The 24,201-nt window shown below is 35.5% G+C and overlaps 2 protein-coding genes across 5 annotated transcripts in view; both read left to right on the forward strand.

Annotated features, from left to right (window-relative positions):
• The first annotated feature begins 1,078 nt into the window (after window positions 1–1,078).
• LOC114128138 (protein jagunal) lies at window positions 1,079–2,500 on the forward strand. Its single transcript, XM_050201485.1, has 4 exons — window positions 1,079–1,314; window positions 1,504–1,645; window positions 1,849–2,067; window positions 2,132–2,500. Exons 1-4 carry the CDS (start codon window positions 1,229–1,231, stop codon window positions 2,261–2,263), a joined length of 579 nt encoding a protein of 192 aa, XP_050057442.1. The 5' UTR covers window positions 1,079–1,228; the 3' UTR covers window positions 2,264–2,500.
• A 2,270-nt stretch (window positions 2,501–4,770) lies between these two features.
• LOC114128131 (trithorax group protein osa-like) overlaps window positions 4,771–24,201 on the forward strand; it is a 34,024-nt gene continuing 14,593 nt past the window's right edge. For 2 of the 4 annotated variants that reach the window (XM_027992569.2, XM_027992570.2), the window contains exons 1-3: window positions 4,772–6,310; window positions 18,644–18,832; window positions 19,762–20,034. In XM_027992569.2, the coding sequence (XP_027848370.2) occupies window positions 5,516–6,310; window positions 18,644–18,832; window positions 19,762–20,034 (1,257 nt within the window). In that variant the 5' untranslated portion in view covers window positions 4,772–5,515. Of the gene's footprint in view, window positions 6,311–18,643; window positions 18,833–19,761; window positions 20,035–24,201 lie in introns of all 4 variants that reach the window. The other 2 variants (XM_027992568.2, XM_027992571.2) reach the window with 2 other exon arrangements.

Here is a 24,201-nt window from a genome sequence, read left to right on the forward strand (position 1 = left end):
AACATTTTAAAAAAAGTTCACATATTTTGAATACTCTGTAAATGCTAACGTATTCTCTATTCTATAAATAATTATCTTTTTATTCGTGTATTAATTATCTAAATTAAAATGTTGAATTAAACATTTAATTAGTCTTTATGATTTATTTTAAGAAAGATATTTAAGAATGCATTTGAGCAATACCATGTTAACTTGAATATATAAATCTATAGCAAGATATTTTAATAACACACCTAACGCCTTCATTATTTCATTATTATCACTTATTGTAGACTGTTCTTTCAATCATAAAATACACAAGGACATAATCGCCAAGTTTCCAGGGCATCTAAAAAAATTGAACCAGACCTCAGATCTTAAAGGCTATCAGATAGTGCTTAAAAGTAATACGTTTAGCCTCCAAAGCGATTAAGAACCTGTCACCTACATACACTTACAGCTATTTTAGTTATTTATACGATGGATAAACATAACAGAAAAATCTAATGAAAATATGAAAATAAAAGATTAAGTATAGAGTGTGAACATTTTAACATGTCAAACCAATATTTCTACAAATTTAAATAGTTTCAAAAAATAATGAGTGTCCACATTAATATTTTATAGGTTAAATTAACACTTGGAAATCGTGTTGATGCCATTAAGCACTTTAAGTATAGTCATAGACTTAGTATATATCAGCACGTGTGAAAATAATAATAAATTTACAGGTTTTAATTATTTATAAATTGATATTTTGTTCTCATAAAAAATGTTATACGTTTAAATATTGACTGGTTCAGATTCACGTTCAAAAAATAATAATTTTATGATTCTTTTGTAAGCGGTTCGAATGTTATAGGCGCCAAAGTCAAACCATGCCAAATAACCAACATAATATGTATGTCCACTTTAGTATGATGTATTCTAAAGTCTAAGTAGCTTTGCCCAATGTTCGCACAAAAATAATTCTGTAAAATACGGGACTAAAATTAAATAAAATTTTTATAAAAAATAGTTTATAGTTATCACTATAGCTACACTCTGATGCTAGCAAACAGCTGCTCATGCAGATTAAATTTAGGTTAAGTATTCGCTGTTATCACTAAGCAGGGACCCGATTACCCGACCACTTTGGCAGTTTTATTTTTGAGAATGTAGCTAAGTGTATTTTGATATTTTATTTGAGTGAATATTATTCTTATGTAATAGTTTTTGACGTTTTTAGTTAAAAAAAAAAACCAATATAATGTCGTCAAAGGGCCCAACCATTGCTGGCTCAGACGGCTCAGATTTTTCTCACCGTCAAAAAGTTGCCGACCACTACAAAATCAGGTACTTTTAGAAATATACATTTATTTTGTTTTAAAATCTGCATTAATAATAATATAAACTAATAGTTTAATACTTAAAATAATATTATTATACAATTCAATTAATCAATTTTTTTTAAAAAATATTAATAAACCCTAGGTATAATAAATTATTAAAAAATATTTATTTAATAATTGATTTTAATTTTAGTGTACAAAACAAAAGTCGACTTAAATACTGTATACTATTTCACTATATTCTATTCTTTCTTATGGGTGCAAAATTATGCCCAGATGTTTTGGATAGATTGGATATATTTGTATTAGAAATTGAAGAACTTGAAATTCCTAAGGTAATAACATATAAGAATGCAATAATTTCTTACTAAATGTTATTTATAATACTGAATTATAAAAAATATTTACTATTATAATTTATAATACTGAATGATAAATACTATTTTGTATATTGAAATTTATAATATTAGTAGTATACATTTTCATTTTTTGAGTAAAACTTGACTGTATATAAAAAGGTGAATATTTATTATTTCAGCCATTGCTTTGGGAATATTTATGGTGTTTGAGTTTGCCAGCATCTTTTCTAGCATTACGTGCAATTAAGCATAATTGTATAAAAAATATTTCCTTTTACATCAAATGGATAATTTCATTCGGTGTTTTACCAGTAGTATATGGATTTTTCATTTACCTTCCAGAAGTTTATACTTTTATTACAAAAAGTCCTTCGACTGAATCTATTCAACTGTGGCGGGTGAGTATTGTGCTATAGAATTAGTAACTATTTACTTGTACTTAAATAATTTTTTGAATTTCAGAATTTCCCTTATGGTATACTTTGGTATATATTTATTGCTATAGCAGTTCAAATTCACGGATTCTCAATATACTTTGCACTAAATCTGAAAAATGCCTGGACTGCCCGGGGTACTGCTCAAAAAAAGAAATAAATGAGTTGCTTTGAAAAATCATGGTGATGTGGGATAGTGTAAATACTATGGATTATAATTGTACAATATATGTCTACAATTTTATGAATATGTAAGCTATGAGAACTGCATAATTGTTTTAATTAAACTGAATTAATATAGTTAATTAATGGTATGAAAAAATGTATTTTTGTAGTTTATTTGTGCTACATAAATTGTTTTCTTGTTTATTTAATATACAATTTACAAGATTGAAAATTTGTACAATTTTTTATAAGTTTATATGATTTTGTTAATTATAAATACTGAAAAATTATTTTTCACCCTATTTTATTCATTAATTTTTATACATGGGTTGATACTTAATACATTTTTATGATTAGTTGAAAATTAGAAATTAATAGTTAAAAAATTTTAGAGAATATCTAATCTATTTTGTTGTTACATAAAATTGTATGTATATAACCTATACAAATGTGTAAATAAATAACTGTTGTAGGACCATTCATTTAATTAAATTATTAAGTACTTGTTTTATTTAGTAAAAGTATTTTAAAACTAATATTATATAATATAATATAAACAATTCTTTATAATATTGAACATAATAATTTATTTTTATTATTAAAAATATCAAATGCACATTTTTACTTTTCTTATTTTAATAAACTAAAAAAAATAGATTATTTATCAAAAACAGTGATAAGCTTCTGAGTTAAAACAATATTTACTGTTTGTAGTATAGTACTTAGTGCATTCATGTACAATGTACTATAGAATATAAATTATAATGGCAGAACTTTTAGTTTTATTTAAATTAAGAATCGTTGTTTTGTTATAATATATTAATACATAATATAATCTAAATGATAAACGATTTAAAATACATGTGAGAAGTATAGTTTAAAATTATTATTTGTACATTTTTATGCACAAATATTGAATTATTTGTATTACAGGCCTATAATTAATGTTGATTTGAAATTTTTGTTTATTTTGAACATTCATTCAAATCAATATTGATAATACGTAATATTGTTTATTTACAGTTTACAAAAAATTAATTTACCATTGCAATCATTGCATAGCATTCTTATCATAATTATAATTGCCATTATCTATTTATATTGATTTTATTTTTAATCCTCCATCAGATTATTCAGATTTTTAAATTATAATATTTTGTAACTTTGTAAGTTGTTTAAGTACTTGGTAATAATTAATAATAATTCATATTATCTGAGTACACAATAATAATAATTTAAAATTATGTAAAATCGTAAAACAGTATATAGGTAAGACGTCCTTTGGGTGAAAATCGTTTTATTGATAACTTTAATGATTGATTATAACAAGATAAGATAAAGTGAGAGAACGATTTAAATGACAAGTATAATTATTATTCTCCTCGAATGAAATGTTTATTGTCGTTTTTATGTAATACGATTGTAGTCGGATTGTCGACCTCGTGAATTAATTTCTCAAACAAAATAATGAATAACTAATCGTGCCACCGATACGTTTTAAAAATATAACAATAAAATGTGCCGAGACGATGATTTCGAGCAAAAAATGGATAGGTATGAGACATAATAAAACTACACGACTGGTATTATGACGAAAATGTTCGTATAAAGCGTATAATAATATAGTCGTAATGTCGTGATGTGTAGATCGACCTGCGCGGGTTTTCTACGCCGGCAACGACGATAAAAATAATAATAACGAACGACGTATGTCATCGGTGTCGTTACGACTGGGGGAAAGAGGTGAAAAAAATTTCGGCCGTCTAAATGAAAAATGGCAGCAACACTCGGGAACGAGCCTGCCGTTGCGACGAGCACGTAACGTCATTACTACTCGCACAGCGACGGCGATATTGCAATGCTTGTGCGTGTGGTCGGTCGCAAGAGGTGCAAAAACGCGGCGGCGCAAAAACAAACGAATGGGCCCAAAAAAAAAAAACGCGAAGAAGCGGGCGACCGACCGTTGGAACGGCCAACCGCCGCCGCCGCCGCACGGTATGTTTGAAAAGTATAATATAGTAATATAATAATAATAATAATAATATATCGTTCGTGACCGGCGTCGTCGTGGCCACCCACAGCCGCGTCGATGGCGCGGCGGCGGCTGTCGTCGGGTAGATGGCGCGCGTCTTATTGGCCGGCGGAAAATCGTTTTTATCGACGCGCGCGCTAAAAAATGGAATAAAAAATCGTCGTAAAACGGCGGGCGGGTGAAACAATGACAATCGGCGTAGCCGGAAAAATCGTAGTTTTTCGGGACGCGCGACGTGCAGGATCGGGGCGGACTCGAACGTGGACGTCGTTCGCCGTCGGTGCCACGACGAGAAATAAATAATATTTTAATGGTGTTTAATATTTTATACTACGGACGACGTTAAAGCGAGAATACGACGTAACGATAGAAAAATCGTCGATGCGCGCGGGCCGGCGGCAGCAGCACCGTCGAGCGGCGGCGTCGTTTCTCCCGTCATTACAGAGTGGCCACGGGACGCGCGCGTGAAGCCGAGCCGAGCGTACACACTGTACGGCCGCCGTACATTTTTGTTCCGTTCAGAGTCTACGGGAGATAATCGGTGAGTGTGCGCGGCGTATTACTCGACCGAAATTTATTGGAAAAAAGGGTATTGCATATACACACCACGGGCACGTATGATTTTCTAGTGTTGTTATTATTTTTCGTATACGAATTACGTGTGCTGTGCGCGGTCGACCGTGTGCGTGTACGCGATTGTCGTTTGTGCAGTGTGTCGCGTTAATATTTTCCTCGTCGTCCGCGGGCCGAATCGAATTACCGCCGTAGATTTCGTTTTCTCCGTTCGTGGCGTCCGTGTGCCGCCGCCGATACACCGGGATAGGATATTCGTCCGAGAGGTGCGTCGTAACCTTTTGCCGTCCTAACCTCGTTTCGCGTTTCTCGCCCGTCGTCTTTTTTTGTCGTTTTTCCCGTCGTCGTCGTCGTCGTTCGTTTCCCGTTGACGCACCGCCGCCGCCGCCGCCGCGCACACGCAGTGCCAACGAACGGGCCATGTCCGATGCCGGTGCGGACACCGACGACGTGCACGGACGCAGCGGACGCGTCAAGTGATAATAATTATGTACGGTGCGCCATGTTCAATATTCGGTTTGCCGAGTGCAAACGGCTCGGGCATAACGTAGCTGATTCGTGTTATTATGTACTACGCTGGCGTTGACGGGTGGCGGCGGCGGGGTGTTGGCAAACGTTCTGCTGCCTGTAACGTCGTCTAACATGGCTGCTACGCACGCGGAAAACCAGCCGGGCGGCGACGTGAACAATCGCGACCAAGATAGGCCGCTGGACGTGCCCGGTTTCCAGAACGGCAGCCACGAGCGCAGGGCGCCAATGAGCGGCAGCGGCCTGATGGCGCCGGAATCGCCGAAAGGTAAGCAGCAACAGCAACAACAACAGCAGCAGCAGCAGCAACAGCAGCAGCAGGTGCCCACCAACCACCACAATTACGACGGCATGAGCAGCGGCAATGGTGGTGGCCCGCTGTACGGCCGGCCGGAGCACGGCGACCAGCCGACCGGCGATGGTGACATGCCCAAAACTAATAATTTCGAACAAACGCCGCCCGACAAGGACGGATATCCGCCGCCTCCTCCTGGCGGCTATCGCAACAGTTTTGGTCACCATCAGCCACCTCCTGAACAGCACCATGCCAATAGCAATGCGGAGCCCAACAGTTTTAGCCAGTTCAGGCACGCTTACCCCAAACCGATGATGCGGGTGCCCGGACCGCCGGGAACCATGTTTCCCCAGCGGCAATACTTGTCCGGCCAGAGTATATCTCAACCGACAGGACCTACACCCACGCTCAACCAGCTGCTGCAGTCATCAAATCCGGCGACGCGATATCAGAACAATTACGGCAACGAATATCCCAAGCCCGATGGTTCTCAACCGCCGCCGGTTCAAAACCAACAACAGCAACATTACAACCAAACTTGGCCACCGCCAAGACATAACATGCCACCTTTTCCTCCTCAGCACGGCATGCCTTATAGAAATATGCCACCATCGGTCAGTTGTTTTTTAATTATTTGTAATTACATATCAAAATTAGTGTGACTGCTGCTGAGAAATAAACTTAGATTAGAGTGGAAATAAGTATACATATTTCCCTACTCTAATCTATGCTCATTTCCAGAATTATAAATGAAATATCATTTAGTATTTACTTGGTACATTTAATGAACATTATTTTATTCGATGTTTTGGAGAGGTTGAGCATTGAATTAGTCGTTACATAGTAGCGTTAGGTAGGTGTTTTCTTGGTTCAACAGGGGTTTAGTTTTATTGCAGTCTGAAAATATTAAATCAAATCTGGCTCTTTTGTTTCACATTTTTCCTAACTTGTTAATTTTACTCACTACCCATATAATATTGTATTTCAAATAAAAAATTTTAAATCTAATATGTATAATCAATTATCATAAATCTAATTTAATTGGTAGAGCAACTGCTGTTGGAATAATATCATAGGTTCCTACATAATTTGTTGGTTTTAGAATATTTTTTTCATTAATTATTTATTTTTTTATCTTGGATCAAACTATTGAAGTATTTAATGTACAAATAAATGTTATTAATTTATTATACATATATCTCTACCTACCTACCTACCTAAATGTATAGCTATTAATTAATATATTATAATAACTTAACTTTTTGATAGGTATAATATTATTTAATTGTAATATTCATTTGAAAATTGCTTCAAGAACTTCTTTAAGTCAAAAAATATTTTTGTTATAGGTATATTTTCTAATATTTTATTCTTTTAATACTAATCGAAAAGTACTCAATTAAGCATCGTGAACTGTTCATATTCCTATTAATGCTAACCTATAATTCCAATACCAATAGTATCAGTTATTTGATTATATTACATGAATTTATTAAATATATTACACAATTACTCATTTCTGAACATAAAATACCTATGTCATAAATATTTAATTTAATGAAGTAATTAAATTTATTACAAAGTAGTACTTATAATATTCATATTAATCTCTGAAGTATTTTAACAATTTCATTTTGTGTAGTTTTTAAAACAACAATTACCTAATGAATTAATTATTAAAGAGAAACATTATTTACCAATATAATTTTGACAGACAGATAACTAAGTTAATAATTCATTAACTGAATTCAATTAAATTTTTGTTTTGCTTACATAATTTAATAATTATGTAAGTAATGTGTGTTTTCATGATTTACGATTGTTGTAATATTTTTCTTTACGTCTGTGAATAAAAGACGATCAAAGATAATTCTAGGCAGGTAGGTAAGTAGGAAATTATCTGAGTATTTTAATAATATGATTTTTTGAAGTTTTTAACAAGAGAAATCAGTTATTGAGAGTGTTTGACGTATTTCTTTATTTTGGAAAGAATATTTTAAAACGAGTAGGATTCAATTATGTCCGTCATATTATAAAATATTATGAATTTAGTAAACTTCCAGTCAGAATAATTAATTATATTATGTCATTTAGTTTTTTTTATTTGTAAAAGATTTAACAACGGGTGTTTGAAGTGTTCCTACGCGATATGCTCGACTGTACATTTTTAGATAATATCGTATAAATGATTTATATACTTACATTAGGTACTAGGGTTACTATATATCAAACACTTTTCATATTAGAGCCTGGTGATCCCTTATAGCTATTCATAATAATTATCGTTTCATTTACCGATTCGTCGAAACGTTGTGATTAAGAAATGTACGATCCGTGTCGTTGTCTGTAATAAAAGCACTTAAAACTGTAATACTCCGATTGGTTCATAGTGAGTTGACTGTATTAAAAATGTACATACATAGTAGGTAACTCGTACTCCGGATTTTTTAATTATTAAAAAACTTGTTAACGTTTCAAGGAACGATAAAAACAAATTGAGAAAAGTGTATTCGAAAATAAGACTTATAAATATGTCAATGATTGTTTACTAAAACATATGCACATGCCATAATAATTGTTTTTCTTTTAAATTGTATTATATCGACCGTGCGTGATCAACAACGCTGCAACATCAAATATAAGAGGGAGCTCCAGATCTGAACACGTCGAATAAATAATAAAAAGCTTCGTTTGTTTCAAAGACTTGATAATCTAATATTTTCGGATAGATAAACAAAAAAAAAAACAAATCATTGCTCCGTATTGAATATAAAAATAAATGAAAAGTGGTAATCGTTAGAATGGGGACAATCGTTTTTTTTTTATATTAATGCGTATTATTATAAATTTTTTCCTCTTAAAATTCGATACGTTCTCCGCCAGGTCTCGAATTTTGCCGCAGTGTCCGAGGTGACGCGTTCCGTCGTGTCACTTGTAATAATAATAATATCGGCATCGCGTGGGGCTCTCTTCGTCGTCTGTCGAATCAATTTGCCACATGGGTAAAGTCGCGTTGTTTTGCTGGCAAGTCCGGGACATACGATACGCGTACGGACCGCGGTACGTTCGATTACAATACGGGATAATAATATAATTTTACGCGGCAATTATCCACCGTGTGTGGTGTGTACACACGCACTTGCTATTATAATATAATAATAATATTATATATTATTTTATTATTATTATTATTATATTATTATTATTATACGTTTGTACGTAATACTATTATTTGGTAACGCCGTGTTTGTGTTATAACAATAATAAAATGCATCTGAGTAATTGATTATAATAGTAATAGTAATATTGTAATAATATCAAACACGTAAAGAGATAACAGTGGAAAAAAAACCGGCATGTGCATGTTTAATACAATATCGTTTTCACCGTTCTTCGGATTTTTGATAACCGGCTGCGAACGATCGTGTCGAGTGTGTAGTATGTGCGCGCGCGCGCGTGTGTGTAAATAACCGCGCGATAATAATTTCACGATCCGACCGTCGTCCGCCCCGGCGCGCGCGGTACCTGTGCGCTGATAGAACGACGAAGAGAGAGAAATACTTAATTCGTTATTAATATTAATTGAGCGCGATAATAATAAGAATATTACGTCGACCACGACTGCCGCGGGGTTCGCAGCCGTTGTGGATGTAAAACATTTGTTATAATAACAACATAATAATATTATAATATTATAACAATAATAATATATTAATAAGCGGTGCCGAGCGCGATAACGATTATTATTTATTCCGTTGTGTATTATGTATTAATAATGTTTAGAGTCGTGGCGGCGGCATTTCCACGTTACTCCCCTTCGCCGCCACTCGTCAGCGCGCGTCTCGGTTTTTTACGACAAAAATCGCCGTCGTACACATCTCGTCTATAATAACAATAATAATAATAATAATATATTATAATAGAATACGTGAGCGTCAGTGTGTGTGTGTGTGTGTGTTTGTTACGTCGTTATATAATATACCATTATTATTATAATGTGCGAGTGGTATACATATTTTTAAGAATTAAAGACGCATTTATTGGACAGTAATTGATTCATTCATTAGCCGATCGGCGGAATGCTCCCAAATATTTATTTTTAGCGTCCCGCGACACCGTTCGTGCCACCGCCTCCGCCCGATAATCGTCGCGTTAATTTATATAAACGTCTGCTGCGGCGGCGGCGGCGGGTATATATTATTGTCATTATTATTTATATTATTTTACTACCACCGCACACACATTAATATTTCCCGTACTACTTGTGTGTGTGTGTGTGTGTGTATCCTGTTGCAAGTCGTGTATTTTCACATGAATATTTCTCGACGTGTGATCCTTTCTGTGTTGTGTGTATAATAAATGTCTAACTACTCTCAAATGAATCCATTGTCGGCGCCGTGTTTGTTACATTTATCGACGTATTTCCGAAACGTAGGGAAAATCGGCGATTGTGTTCGAACACCACGAGCCGCCCGGGGGACGTATTAAATAATGATATAAATAAATAGTATTAGTGTAGTATTTGAAAAAAATTATCATAACGCGCGCGCCGGGGCCTCTCCTCTGCGAGTCGGCGTCAATGGGTTTTCTTTTAAGAAAAAATAAATACATTTTTTATTATTTTTTTTATCCCCGTTTTTTCCGTTTCTCTCGCTCGCTCCGGAGTAGTTTGTGTACGCGGGCTTTGTTGGAAACGAGCTGTAGCTTCGCAACCAGCGGCGGCGGCATTCACTTCGTTACGTTTTCCTATCGCGCGCGGCAGCTGCGTGTTGGGTAGAATGTATATATTATGTTGTATGGTGTGCGTGCGTTATATATATATATATAATATGTATATTATATATGTTATTCCCAGTGAACGGCGCTCGTTCGACGCCACGCCCACAGTCCCGCCTCGTTGCCACGTTGTGCACCGATGCCGCGTTTGCGTTATATAATGACACTACGGCTGCCCGAATGGCAACCTTGACAAGAAGAAAAATCGTATCATGGGGCCACCGCGTTGCGCCGGGAAATTTTCCTCCTTTTTTTTTCCTCTTTTCTCATTTCTTATCTCATATACATACTTCTTTTTTTATATATATACATATTTCAAGCGAAAAACCGTTTTCCAACAACTTTTTCGTTTACGACACTGCCCGATATTATTTTTATACCGAAAAAAATATCATCATTATTATTATTAGTATTATAGGCGACGAATAATTTTCAAAACCACACGGTCGCCGACTAAAGTCATGATTTTTTTTAGGTTATCCTATACATAATAACAATTTTAATTTATTTTAGTTGTTGCGATAAAAAATGTTTCAATAACATCGTGTTGGGTAGGTAGGTACTTAAAGAATTTATTTAAATTCTAGACTAAAATACTAAATTTAGTTGCACAAAATATTATTTGAATATTTGAAACCGTTATGCTCTGGTTGCATGAACATTTCAATCAATAATTGTTCCTTTTAACATGGTGTAGTGGCCGACAATTAGTCCATTACATTTTATTGAATCATAAAATTAATCAATTGATTATATGGGATTAAAATATTTGATTATTTTTATTTATTTAGGTTATTTAGGGGTTATAATTTTTTCCACAAAAAACTTTAATTATTATTTCTTGACCTTAATATACTAAAATGTACATTTTTTAAAAATAAAATTAATTCAAGATAGGTACATTTTGTAAATTAATTAACAAATAACGTATTTTTTGAATACAGGAAGGTGGTACGCAGTAAATTTTATTAATTTCACAAGCCATATGTGCTAAAATTTAACCAATGAATTTTGATTTGATACGTATTATGATTCATACATTTTTTCGTCATGTTAAGGATTTCTTAACTTAGTATAGTTATAGGTTGTATTGGTGCATTGACTGTGTGTATTATCAGACATTTATATTATGTTCATCGTCCATCGGAGAAGGTTAATTTAATTACCATGATGGTTTAATTTGAAATATAGGTAATATTAACAAAGCTGTATTAAAGCTAAGTATATAGTGGAAGGTAATTTACTTATTAAAATAGTTTAACCTAACCATATCTAGTAATTTAATTGAAAATACATATGTTTTCAGAAATATTATTACTGGAAAATATCAAATTGTATAAGTGACAGCGATTTAGATTACCAATAATATTAAACTGTTTTTAAAAAAAATACCAAAGAGAAAATTACGCTGAATAAATTATTTAATATCTGTAAATTATACCTAATCACTGTTAATAAAATATTTAGGATAGCATGTATAATTTTTTTCTTATTATTTGTTATTAAATATTTTAAAATATATGACATGTAATATCATACAGAATCAGATTAAAAAATTCCACTGACCTGAACATAATACGTTAAAACTATGATACATAAATTGTGTCCCTATGTTTTGTGTAGACAGTATATAAATTAACTAAATAGTTTACATTATGGTATTTAGTTTTTTTTTAATATTTTAAAATCTTGTGATATACGTAAAAAATATTTGTGTTATAAGCATATTCTGTTTATTGTAGGTATATATTATATAAATATTAATAATTTATCTTAGGTTACTATCTAATTAACAATTAAATTGAAATAAAAAAAATATTAAAGGTTTTAGAATTATTAATATTTATTATAAACTGGCTTTATTGATTTTGAAGTATAAGTTATGAACTAATCTACCCAGTAGGTTTAGCTAATAATTACAATTTACAACGCACAAAATTATTCATACTATAACACTTACACTACCTTTATTGATCTAATTGGCCTGACTCGTTGATAAATAAATCATTCAATTTAGTGTGACAATTTAAACATCTTGTATATCAGAGGCCCGTGGTCTAATTTTTTTTGGCTAACAGGCAAGAAATTATTTTTTAATTATTAATTATGGTTGTGAAGTAAATAGGATTTTTATTATTTTTCATTTAATTTTTTGAGTTTTTCTTTCATTACATATCTTCATACGAACTGAGTCCCAATGAAACCTTTTAGAATAAATTGTGTACCGGTTTTTTTTAAGTATTAATTGAGTCAATGTTTATAACTGAGTCCGGTCAAACTTAAGAAAAACTGTCTTCTTTCTCATTTTTACAGACTTGGGGGCTCTCTGTAATAATAATTAAAAAATTCTACAGATAGAATTAAAAAAAAAATTTAAACATTTTTATACTACCTTTAATAATGTATAGATATTGTATTCTATTATGAATACTTTAAATTTTACTTATGTATAATTAAATTAATATAGGTAATGATAAAATTATGTTTTTTATATTGGTAAAAATGTATGTGATAAACATTGTATATATACCTATTTATATTATTATCTCCAGACAAAAGTCATAAAAAAAAATGATATGAACGATATTGCGTAGTCTTCTTTATATACGTATAACATTATGGTTGGTTTTATATTTTACTAAAATAATTCTCGGACTCAATTAGCATATTTTTGGTTTCCTAACTGTGAGCTCAATAGTTATTACTTATAAGTTATAATAATTTTCCCCGCTTCGGTATTTGGACTCAATTAGTATACGCTGTACAGCGCTTTAGATATGCATATAAATCGAATTTTCAATGGCCCCAGAAATATTGTGAATGTTTGGAGTTCTGAAAGTGGCTTTTCAAAAAATAATATTAATAATTGTTGATTAATTAATTAATATTATTCTGTTTCTAATCCTTATCAATTATTTTAAAATGTTCAACTTAAAGACGAATAAGCTCTGTTTAGTTAAATATATTGTATATATGATATAATTTCATATAATTTGAGAAAAATTAAAAAGACGAAGATTATTGTTTCGGATAAATGTGATGAGATTAAATTTTTTTACGTAGACATTGTTGTTATGTTCATCTCATTTTATAACTCGTATTTTTCTAATTAATTCATTTTAATAATTTCATAAACAAAAGCCAATTGGTAATTTTATATTAATTATTTAATTAGGAATTAATAAATCGATTACCAATTTTTTCGAGTTATAATTATGCCCACTTTTTTAAATTTAAGAACTAAAATTGTTGTATTTGTTTAGTATCTTGTTTTTAATATTTTATATTGTATAGTAATTGTATTGTCATCATTAATTAATCTATTTTCTGTTAAAAAATCATACGATTAATTATAGTAACTTACTAGCTATTTGCGATTGAATATTCATTCATTCAAAAAAAAATATTTTTGACATCATAGCGTTTGATTTTGGGTTATTGAAATAACAATATAGTGAGCTTGAATATTTCAAATATTAGTGTTACAATAAATAATAACAATGATATATAGTTGTTTTATGTAATGGTCGTGTCGCGCGACTCGCGTGTCATGTAAGCCGATAATGATAATTATTGTAATAATAATGAATAATATTGATGATAATGATGGGTATATTTTATTAACGACAAACTTTTCAGCTTATATAGTATAATACGATTAACAGTTGTTATATTTTAATAACATGTACACCATTATTTTCGTTTGAACTTCACTTAATTAGTGAGATGTTTAGTTTTTCGTCGAGGATCCGTGATCGTTCTGGGTAACCGTTATAATTATTATCGACGTGTCGTCATAACCAGAGTTGGTTGACGGGTATCGCCGGACCTTGAATAGCATTGATAGGTTATTGGCATGTTATCTACAACTTACATTATCTATGTATGTATGTAGTATGTTAAGTGAGATATGTACGTCATTATAACATCGCGATAGTGATGTCATCAGTGCAGGCGATTAGCCTAAGCCGCGGTTTCTATAATAATAATATTCCTGTTATTGTTAATGACAATAATTTTAAAACAATTGCCATGTTCTCGTTAAAACGACTTCACGGATTTTACAAAATATTATTCAGCAGTATGACTTGTGGTATAACCGCACAGTGAGTCGTCGATTGTGGTGAAGGAAGTAGCGGTTAGCTGTGGAAATAGACCTTGGGAGCTTTTTAAAAAAAATTGAAGAACTAAAATGTTAGGAATTGTTTTGTTAATGAATATGTTATAGTGAATCCTTTATTATATTTAAACACAATACATACGTAGTTGCTGATGTAGATATTATGACTAATGCACGAGAAAAAATGTTGGGAACGGGTGTAAAAAGAATTCGCTGTGTGGATAGTCTTGAACTTCAGTTTGTTGTCGGCTATTTCCCCCATCATAGTCAGTCGTATTAAAAATTAGCACCGAAATTCAATTATTATTTAGTTTGGTGTATTAACTAGTAAAAAGAGAACAGTGATCATATTGAGCGTTCACGTCTTTATTCTTTAATTATTTTCGGTGTGAAAAATGTCAAAAAATATAATTTTATCATCAAGTAAATATCCAAAACAAGATAGTGTGCACGACTGCAGCGGTCGTCCGCATAGTGGTGAATGTTTGACGTTTTTCTACGTTTTACACGATATAGCCGGCCGTTAAATCGTTATTTAATATTACAATTAACGCTGTTTAATCCGTCGTGTGATCGACGTCTTATGATATTGTCCTTACTATACTTTGGCCTGGTGCACGCATTATTGGTGCATATCGTATGTATATTTATATAGGTCATTGACTGTAGAGTTTGCAAGTCGTAGTAGTAATAGTAGTAGTAGTAGTAGTAGTAGTAGTAGTAGTAGTAGTAGTAGTAGCAGTCCCCTGCGGCCTTTATCGGTGACAGCGATTGCGGAAATGCACATCTATCATTTCTGATTCTCCGCGTGTACCGCAAGCCTAGTTTATTAACCCAGATTATAATATACATAATATATATATATATATAATATATACAAGGAACGAGTGAATGAGTATTTATGTATATAAATATATACATACATATATGTATATATATATATATCACGTGTGTGTGTACGACACGATGGTGTGAGAGAGCGCGGTGAGGAGAGAATGGGTTTGTTTATTGTACACCGCACACGCATTATGTACGCGCCCATGCCCTTACCCAACAACACACCGCGCGCACACACACACAAACGCGTGCGATCGCACTGGCGAGTGTAAATTTAATACATTCAGATAAAAACACGCGGCACACGGAATATTTTGGGCCCACGTTCTATTTTATTTTTAGACGTTTAATTGATATACGCATATTATAATAATAGTAATAATAGTGATACTACGCGGTGCGTGTGTGTGTGTACAACTGTTGGTGGAGAGTAAAACGCCGCTGTGTCACGCGGCCGTCGTCGTAAAAACGGATGCGAAAGGACGGGGCGGCGGTTCCTCCTGTAGCCCCCCCGCCGCCGCCGCCGCATCGGCGACGACATTGTAAAACGTTTTTTTGTTTTTCGTGTTTACGTACATCGCCTATATACCTATATGATGATAATAATAATATAGAATTTACTACGCGTGTGTATGGGTATCGACGGCGGTACGGCAATAGGTTGTTCGGAAAACACACTATCCGCGCCCGGAAATCGCACGTCGTGTGGTGGTGCGTCCGTGCGTGATGTGTACCCATCGACACGACGTTATACGACGACAAATCGTTGTCGCCGTCGTTCGTCGTATCAGCACACATAGTGGTGTGTGTAATCTCGTTTTCGTCGGCATGCCTTCGGAGGCTACTTTTTCTCTTTTCGTACAAAAAATTGCACCTGTGCGAGTGGTATGTGTGCGCGCGCTCGTTTGGATTATTGAGGGATAGTCATTAGTATTATGTGTATTCAAATTCGTACACAATTCATATTCCCAACAATTGCTCGGTAAGTGGTAACAATATTGTTCTTTAATCACAAACTAATTTTAAAAAATTTATATTATTTTACAAATGTATAGTATTATGATAGGTACTCTTATAGCAATCGCATTCACCGATGACCGTGGGATTAGTTACTAGTAAAAAGTATGTTAATTCATAACTGATATAATTAATGTTCAACAATATTATATAATAAACGTGATGACATTATTCTTTAACATATTAAAGATACTATAGTATACCTTTACTATATCTGTCTTTTATAATCTACTATCTATACTACCTATCTATCTATTTGTGTAGACTTAAAAAAGTGATCACTGAGTAATTGACATCCTACTCGCACGCGTTTTGTAATTTATATTATTGTACGGGAAAATCGTCGCGTGTATTTCGAAAATCTTCTACGACAACGTGGCAATGTGTTAGTTGTGTACACGTGGGCTTAGTAATCCCGGGGAAAACGATACGATAACGCGTGTGTTTGTATTCGCTTTTGTACACCGCGCCTGTGTTAATCGTGTATAGTCGGTTATCGTAATGTAATTAATTGTCTATTACCTGAATGTGGATGTTATAAAACCTAAGACTTATATTTTATTGTATCTGTGAGTGTCGGTTTAAGGTCTATAAACAACGCGCGAAACCTATTCTATTTCGATTTGTTGTATATTCGAATTCTGTTTAACGAGTAAATAATGAAATATGTCGATTGTTTGTTTTACTGCATTGTTATTATCGTTATTCGTTTCTAATTGATAATACCTCAGTGTTAGCTTTTGAGTTGTCTAACAGCTTACACTATTGAGTATTTTACGTTTTTATTTTTTTCTTGCTGGAACCAATAAGATTGAAATGGTTTACATAGGCATAGGGTATCTGATACATGAATACTTCTTACTTTAGGTTTTTTTCTTTTTATAAAGTTATAATATATTTATTATTTATACTTTAAATTATAATATTGTTAAAAAAAATCAATTTTAAACTCATTTAACTAGTAAAGTATATTTTCTTCTTAATTTGTGTGCTAATATTAATGTTGAGCACTGGATGAACTAACAATTTTGTTTTGTGCTATGAAATTATATTAAAATTAAACATTAATATAACACATTTATTAATTCAGTTATAACTCTATAAACACTATTGAACTAAACGTAATAACTGCTGAGTGCAGTTTAATGTTAACCTCCTGTCATTTACCAACCAATAATGATGATCATATTTACTTATTAAACTCTTTATCTGTATTAGTAAATAATATATTGTAAATCGTTTAATAAAATAAAAAAAATAAAAAATTACCATAGGGTTTCCACGCTACTTTTGACATCGAGTCAACCCAAGTATCCAGTGAACTAGAAATGGGATTATTTTGATGAAAAACTGTTGTTATTTTTATTGTTCGGCCCGGGTGTTTTTGGATTTATAGTCGTCGTATTATACACCACGTGGTCTGTATCCATAATTGCGTTAGGTATGTGCGCGCGCGTGCGTATACTCTCGCGCACACACGGACAAATGCACATACAGTCACGATAATGGGTCATTAATTATTTCACATTGGACCCATTAGGGTCACCTTTTCCGCATCGTCTAACGCGACGACGTGCTCGTGATTCATGAATGAAGGAACGTCATTATCACGGACAGAATCCACAGTTTTACGGCTTCGTAATTTTACAACCCTTAAATGTTCCCAACCACCACGATCGATGTGTTATCCGCCACTATTACGTTGTACGGAGACCCCCCAGTCCCCGGTTCTCCCATCCACCCTATACACATTCTTTCACGATTCCAAACGTCGTCTCTATCACCACCACTGCCCCGTCTATAACAGGTTTCGCGCCAACCACACAAACATGCATTGTGCAAAACTTTTTAACACTACCCTCCGCTTCGGCATCGCCGTCGCCACGTTTATTGTGTATAGTAATCGTAGTAGTAGTGTGTATAATATATACACACAATATATATATATATATATGTATATACATACAATATATATATAGTAGTCTGCTGTGTGTGCCTACCTGCACACAAATCCGTTTCGCTTCTGTTTACTTTTTCCGCATCCCTCTCACATCTCACCCCGTGTCGGTCATTCTCTCTCACTCTCTTTGTGTTTATTGTCGGCTATTGACCCCGGATACCTTCAAGGTCGCAATTTTCCTCCCGATTCGTCGATCTTTTTCGCAGTTTGTCTAAAAGTTTTGTTTTTGCTTAACAGGCGAATCCCAGAGGACCTACGCCTCCGCCGTCGCCTGGCCATCAGGCTCATTATCCACCACCGCCGTCTTCGCCCACCGGATACCAGCAGCACCATCGGGTACCGCCTTTACACCATCAGTATCCACCGGGGCCACCGTCTCAGCAGCAGCAGCAGCAGCAATCGCAGCAGCCGCCACCTCATCAACAGGTAATTATCGTAGTTACGATTAAATGTGTAAACAACGGCGACACGGTCGCCAGGAGGGATTGACCTAGAACCATGTTATTATTATTATTATTATAGTTGTTTTTATTTACGGGCGCGATAAAATATTTCACTCCGATTCAAGACTTATTCTGGGAATGGGCCAAATCAACTGAGAGACACGTTACGCCGATCATCTAAACAATAATGATGATAATAATAATAACAACAATAATAATACTACAACTGAGATTTATAGTATTTCCGGGTTATTTATAAAATATAAATAAAAACCGTTCTTTACGAGTAAACGTCATTGACCTGTGCGTTATAGTTTTTTCGTCGCCCAGTCGACTTCAAATAGAATGGTAATGGTCGTACACGTCGGAGGAGCGGGCGGGCGGTGTAGTATTATCACTCACACAGCTGATCCTCTACTCACCGCATAGTCAGTAGCCGCCACCCATCACGACCTTGACTTCCGTGAAATGTTTTCCCGTCGGCCCCGAAATGATACACCACAATAAACGGCAAAACCCCAAAACCCTCGGGATCGCCGACTACTCTTACTTTCAATTCACAATGTACACGACCCGACGACCAGCGTTCGTTATTATTATCATCATCGCCGTCACTATTACTATTATTAGTCTGTACTCGGACGTGATCACGTTATTTAGTGTTTAGTGTACTATATATATATACTATACAATTACTACGATTCATTACCATCGTCATTTTACTACTCGATCTACTACTACTATTGCTTCCTCTACTACTGCTACTACGTACCAATACTATTATTACTATTTCTGATATACCATAGTATTATTACCACCGATATTCTTACTAGAATCTACCGTGTATATAAAATAGTATGTGTAAGCGTATGATTGGGTGTAGATCGTGTGTTAACCGCGGTTTTTCTGCAGGTACCTTATGGCAGCTACCCGAACCAGCAACCGCCGGTCGATCGTCAACAGCAGCAGCAGCAGCAGCAACCGCCGCCTCAACTTCCTCCACAACCGCCTCAACAACAACCCCACGGCGGTCTGGGGCAGACGACGTCGTCGCCGGCGTCGGCGAGCCCACCCGCTTTGCCTCCCGTGTCGCAGGGTCAAAATGCCCAGCAACATTCGTCGCCGACGCCGCCGCCACAACCTCAGCAGCAGCCACCTCATCAGTCACCGCCGCAGGTTCATCCGGTGAGTTATTTGACATTTTATTGGTAATCACATTTGTGTTCGTTCATTTCTATTTTAAAAAATCCTAACATCACTGGTCTGATCTAAATGGAATGTGTGTGTGTGTGTGTGTTTGTGTGTGCAATGTGTGTATCGGTGAAATATGGCTTGGGACGCTTTTCTACAGCGGGGACAATAATATCTCACGTGGCTCAATGTGCTAACGCAGAAGTACACAATTCTGTTGTCTGATTGTAATTGGTTTATTATAAAGTCAATTAACATAATTAAAACTTAACACTTTTACTACTAAAATTATTAAGTAGGTACTTTTTCATATTTTCTATTATTGGAATTTCATTGTCTAGATCACGTACACAAAACATTATATTGGTAGGTACACTATCAAGTATCGTCAGCAGAATGTTGGCTAAATGTTTATAAGACCTTTTTTTTTATCCTATTGTGTATTCAAAATAGTTTTTTTTAAACAAATTTAAATGGCAACCGGTTTGTTAATAAAACGACTGTTGTAATAATATTATGCATACAAAGTAAAACGTTTGAAGTTTGGTTTATTTATAACACAATTTTTCTTGATACACCTTAATGATGCATCTTGAGTTATTCTTTTCCTAGAATTTACTTTCTTTTGTTTAATGCGTCGAAATTTTACTATCTACTTTCAAACTGTTGGTTGGGCGGCTTATTTTTTTTTTATCGTACTGTAAAATCACGTGAATTATTTCTTAAACAGCAGTCGATTTAATTATACAGATATTGTTTTTTTTTTATGTTAGAAGTTTATTATACTATTTATGATTATAAAAATGTTTGTTTCTGATTTTTGGTATTCTTTAAGTTAGTTTATAGTTAGTTGATAACTAAAAAAAAAAATTAAAATTAAACACTTATAGTCGCGTATAAATCTAGAATAAATTCTTCAAACACGTGTATTTCTTACAATATCAGTGACATTCGATTACGTTACCACTTAAGAAAGAAAATCAGAAACAATGTCTAAATTATGAACGTTAAACATGATACTTGTAGTTTTTTTTCGTATTGTATTAGGAAGTTATAATTAATAATTTCTCCCAAATGGTAAATTACAAAATCAAACATAATGGATTCGGCTTGGACTATATAATATTCCGATTGAATACTTTATTATTCTTTCGACGTCTTAAAATGTAAAATTCAAAATTGTTCTCAAAATCAGTATATAAAACATCTAAAACTGTAGATAATAGATGATATTTGTCTAATTTTTCCGGACAAACAGTACCTACATTAAACGTAGTATATAGATCGTGGCCTTTTAAAAATGCGATAGCTACTGGTTTGAAAATGATATATTATGTGCTGTACGACAGGTTTTATGCATTTTTCTTCGTCAAATTATTCTTACATCTTAAGAAGTAAAGTAAGAATAAATTTACTGGTCCCATTGGGTTTGGTTACAAATGCCGAAAGTATTTGACCGTTGTAATTAATTGACATCAAATTGTAGTAATAAGAAACGCATTTTAGTTAGGTATTGAATTTTTATTTCATTCTGAATACATAACGTTTATATATTATATAAATTTATTTTCATTTAAACGCGTTTGTTTCAACCCGGCTTTCTAAATACCTATTGAAGGACACCAAACTATAAAATAAATAATCCCAGAATAATGGCAATATAAGCTGATAAACAACAGTTTTTTTAGGTTTAATTAATTTTTGGTGTTCTCGTGTTATAAGCAATGTGGACGGAATCATAGAAGCAATAAGCATTCCAATTTGGTGGAAAATTAATTAAAATAATTTGAAAATGTTAATATAAACATAATGCGGTGGTGTGTTTTCAATGCCGTCGTTGTGGTGTTAACTGTAAAAATGTAGTAAACGTCACGTCTAACCATTTTCGGCGTTTAACGTATACAAAATAACTTTTATTCGTTAAACACGCGTGTCTGGTTCTCTTTTTTGTGCTAAGCCACCGCCGGCGTTGACAGTTGATAAGGGTATAAGAGAGGAATAATAGGCGAAAAACGATAGCCGGCAAAGCAGAAGCGACGACCACAGCGGCAGATAAACGGACGGAAAATTATTACGAGCCGGTCGCCCGGTCATATTACATGAAAAAGGCGCATTTTTTTACGCTCGGTCTTATCGGGGTCGTTGGTGACGAGGGGGGAGGCGTAAAACAGTTATATTATCTAAATGTGGCGTGTACCGCATACGCACGAAGCACATTCATGAGCGGGAGCAATCCGGTTTCTACCGTTTGTGGTACGAAAAGAAAACATTTATTTTTTATTTTTATACACATACAAATAAATAATAATAATTATTATTGTTGCCGCGATGAATGCGCACACGTTCTCGTTTATAGCGTCGGACACAGGCCATAACCCGGGAACGTCGTCATCGTGTCGTAGTCGGGTTGGGCGCGCACGCCGTCGTTGTCGTAGCATAGCTCTGCAGTCTACGACGACGACGACGACGACCAATAACCACACTTTACCGCTCACACGACACACGAGCAATATATTATTATATCATGTGCAAAGAATGCGTATCGTCGTCGTCGTCCGTGCGCCGCGCCGCTCGTGTGTACCTCGCATTTTATACGTACGCTACACCAGCGGCCTGGGCTCGGTCGGCGGTCGGCTCGGCGTCCCGAGCATCCATTATTTGCGCCGTTACCCCAATGCCCCGCCACGTCGTTCCCGAGCACGAAACGTTGCTGCTAGCAGCACACTCGACTCGAGTTCCAGTCAGCGCGCGCTCTCGCCCCTCCCCGGCCCCGCCGTCCCCGTTACTTCCCGCCAACGCCATGCGGTGGGCCGGCCGGCCCCTCCGTCGGTCTCCTACCGACGCCGCCACCCCGCCGCCGCCAATCGGTTATCCGCCGCCCGCCGTCCACCGTAGCACCGATCGCGGCGCTTTATCCGTACGTTGTTTATTACGGCCGCCGTCGTTCTATTCGGGCTACGGGCTCCGCGTTTTGCGCGCGCGCTCCCGCTTTCGGGCCCCGTCATCATCATCGTAGTAGGGGCGATGATGATGGTGGTAGTAGTAGTAGTAATAGTAGTAGTAGTAGTATTAGTAGTAGTAGTAGTATTAGTATTGGTAGTAGTCGTCATCATCGCTGCTGCCGCCGCCGCCGCCGTACGACGGGCGGCAAATCGGGGAGTATACTGCTGTGGCAGCAGCAAGCTATCGTTATAAATATAATAATAGTAATAATAATAACGAATAACTAAGACGTACGTAACGTGTACGGCGGTCGTATGGAGGGAACTTAATTTGACTGGTCGGACTGAGCCGTTTCGACTCGTGTCCGTAAACTTCCCTACGTGGCCGTTGCGAACGGCCGGAACTAAAATTTCGATTTTCCGCGCCTGACGTCGTCGTCGTCGTCACCCTCGGTTTTGTCGGCGTATCGCCATTCGCCGCCGCGTCGCCGTATTCCCGCGGCCGTGCGCGGCGGTTTTCCTTTTTGGCCGCTCGCCGGTTGGCAACACTGCAGGCGTCGCGAGCGTGTGTGTAACCGTCGCCGACGTCGTAATTTCGGGGGATCGGTAGAGCCGAACCGGCCGCTGCATGATAACCGGAATATTGTTTGTGTGTGCGTGCTTATCTTTGTTGGTTTTTTTCCAACGTGCGCGCCGCTTATGTGTGTACTTTAATGCGGCTCTCCCCTCTCCGCATTATTTCTCCCCCACTCGTTCTGACTCACTCGTCCGCCGTCTTGGTTGACCGTTGTCGTCGTATATTTTTATCATTTTCCGTCTTTCTTTCTTCCGCTCGGCGGCCGCCGCCGCCGCCGCCGTCGGAGAGTCGAAATTAATGTACAAAATTATTACCGACGGTTGGACGGATAGGTTCTCTTCGGCACTGCGGCGGTGGGGTCTATACGCGCGCGTAATCACTTTCCCAGCCTTTCATCCGACAGGTTGCCCCTCCGCTCCGTCACGGTGTAGTATCGCATACCCCTCGCCTCGCCCAGCGCCCCTTTGTCGACGTCGTCGTGCTCTATCTGTAGCGTTGTGTTTTAAGGGTGAGGTCATCTCCTAACCCTTTTTATCGTTTTCCCCCGACCCGATTCCCCACCACGGCTGTTTGCGACCCCGTGTCGATAGTATTACATTAGCAAAAGACCCATTTAACATTATTACTACTGTTAATGTCGTT

The sequence above is a fragment of the Aphis gossypii genome, chromosome 2, assembly GCF_020184175.1.
Source record: "Aphis gossypii isolate Hap1 chromosome 2, ASM2018417v2, whole genome shotgun sequence".
NCBI lineage: Eukaryota > Metazoa > Arthropoda > Insecta > Hemiptera > Aphididae > Aphis > Aphis gossypii.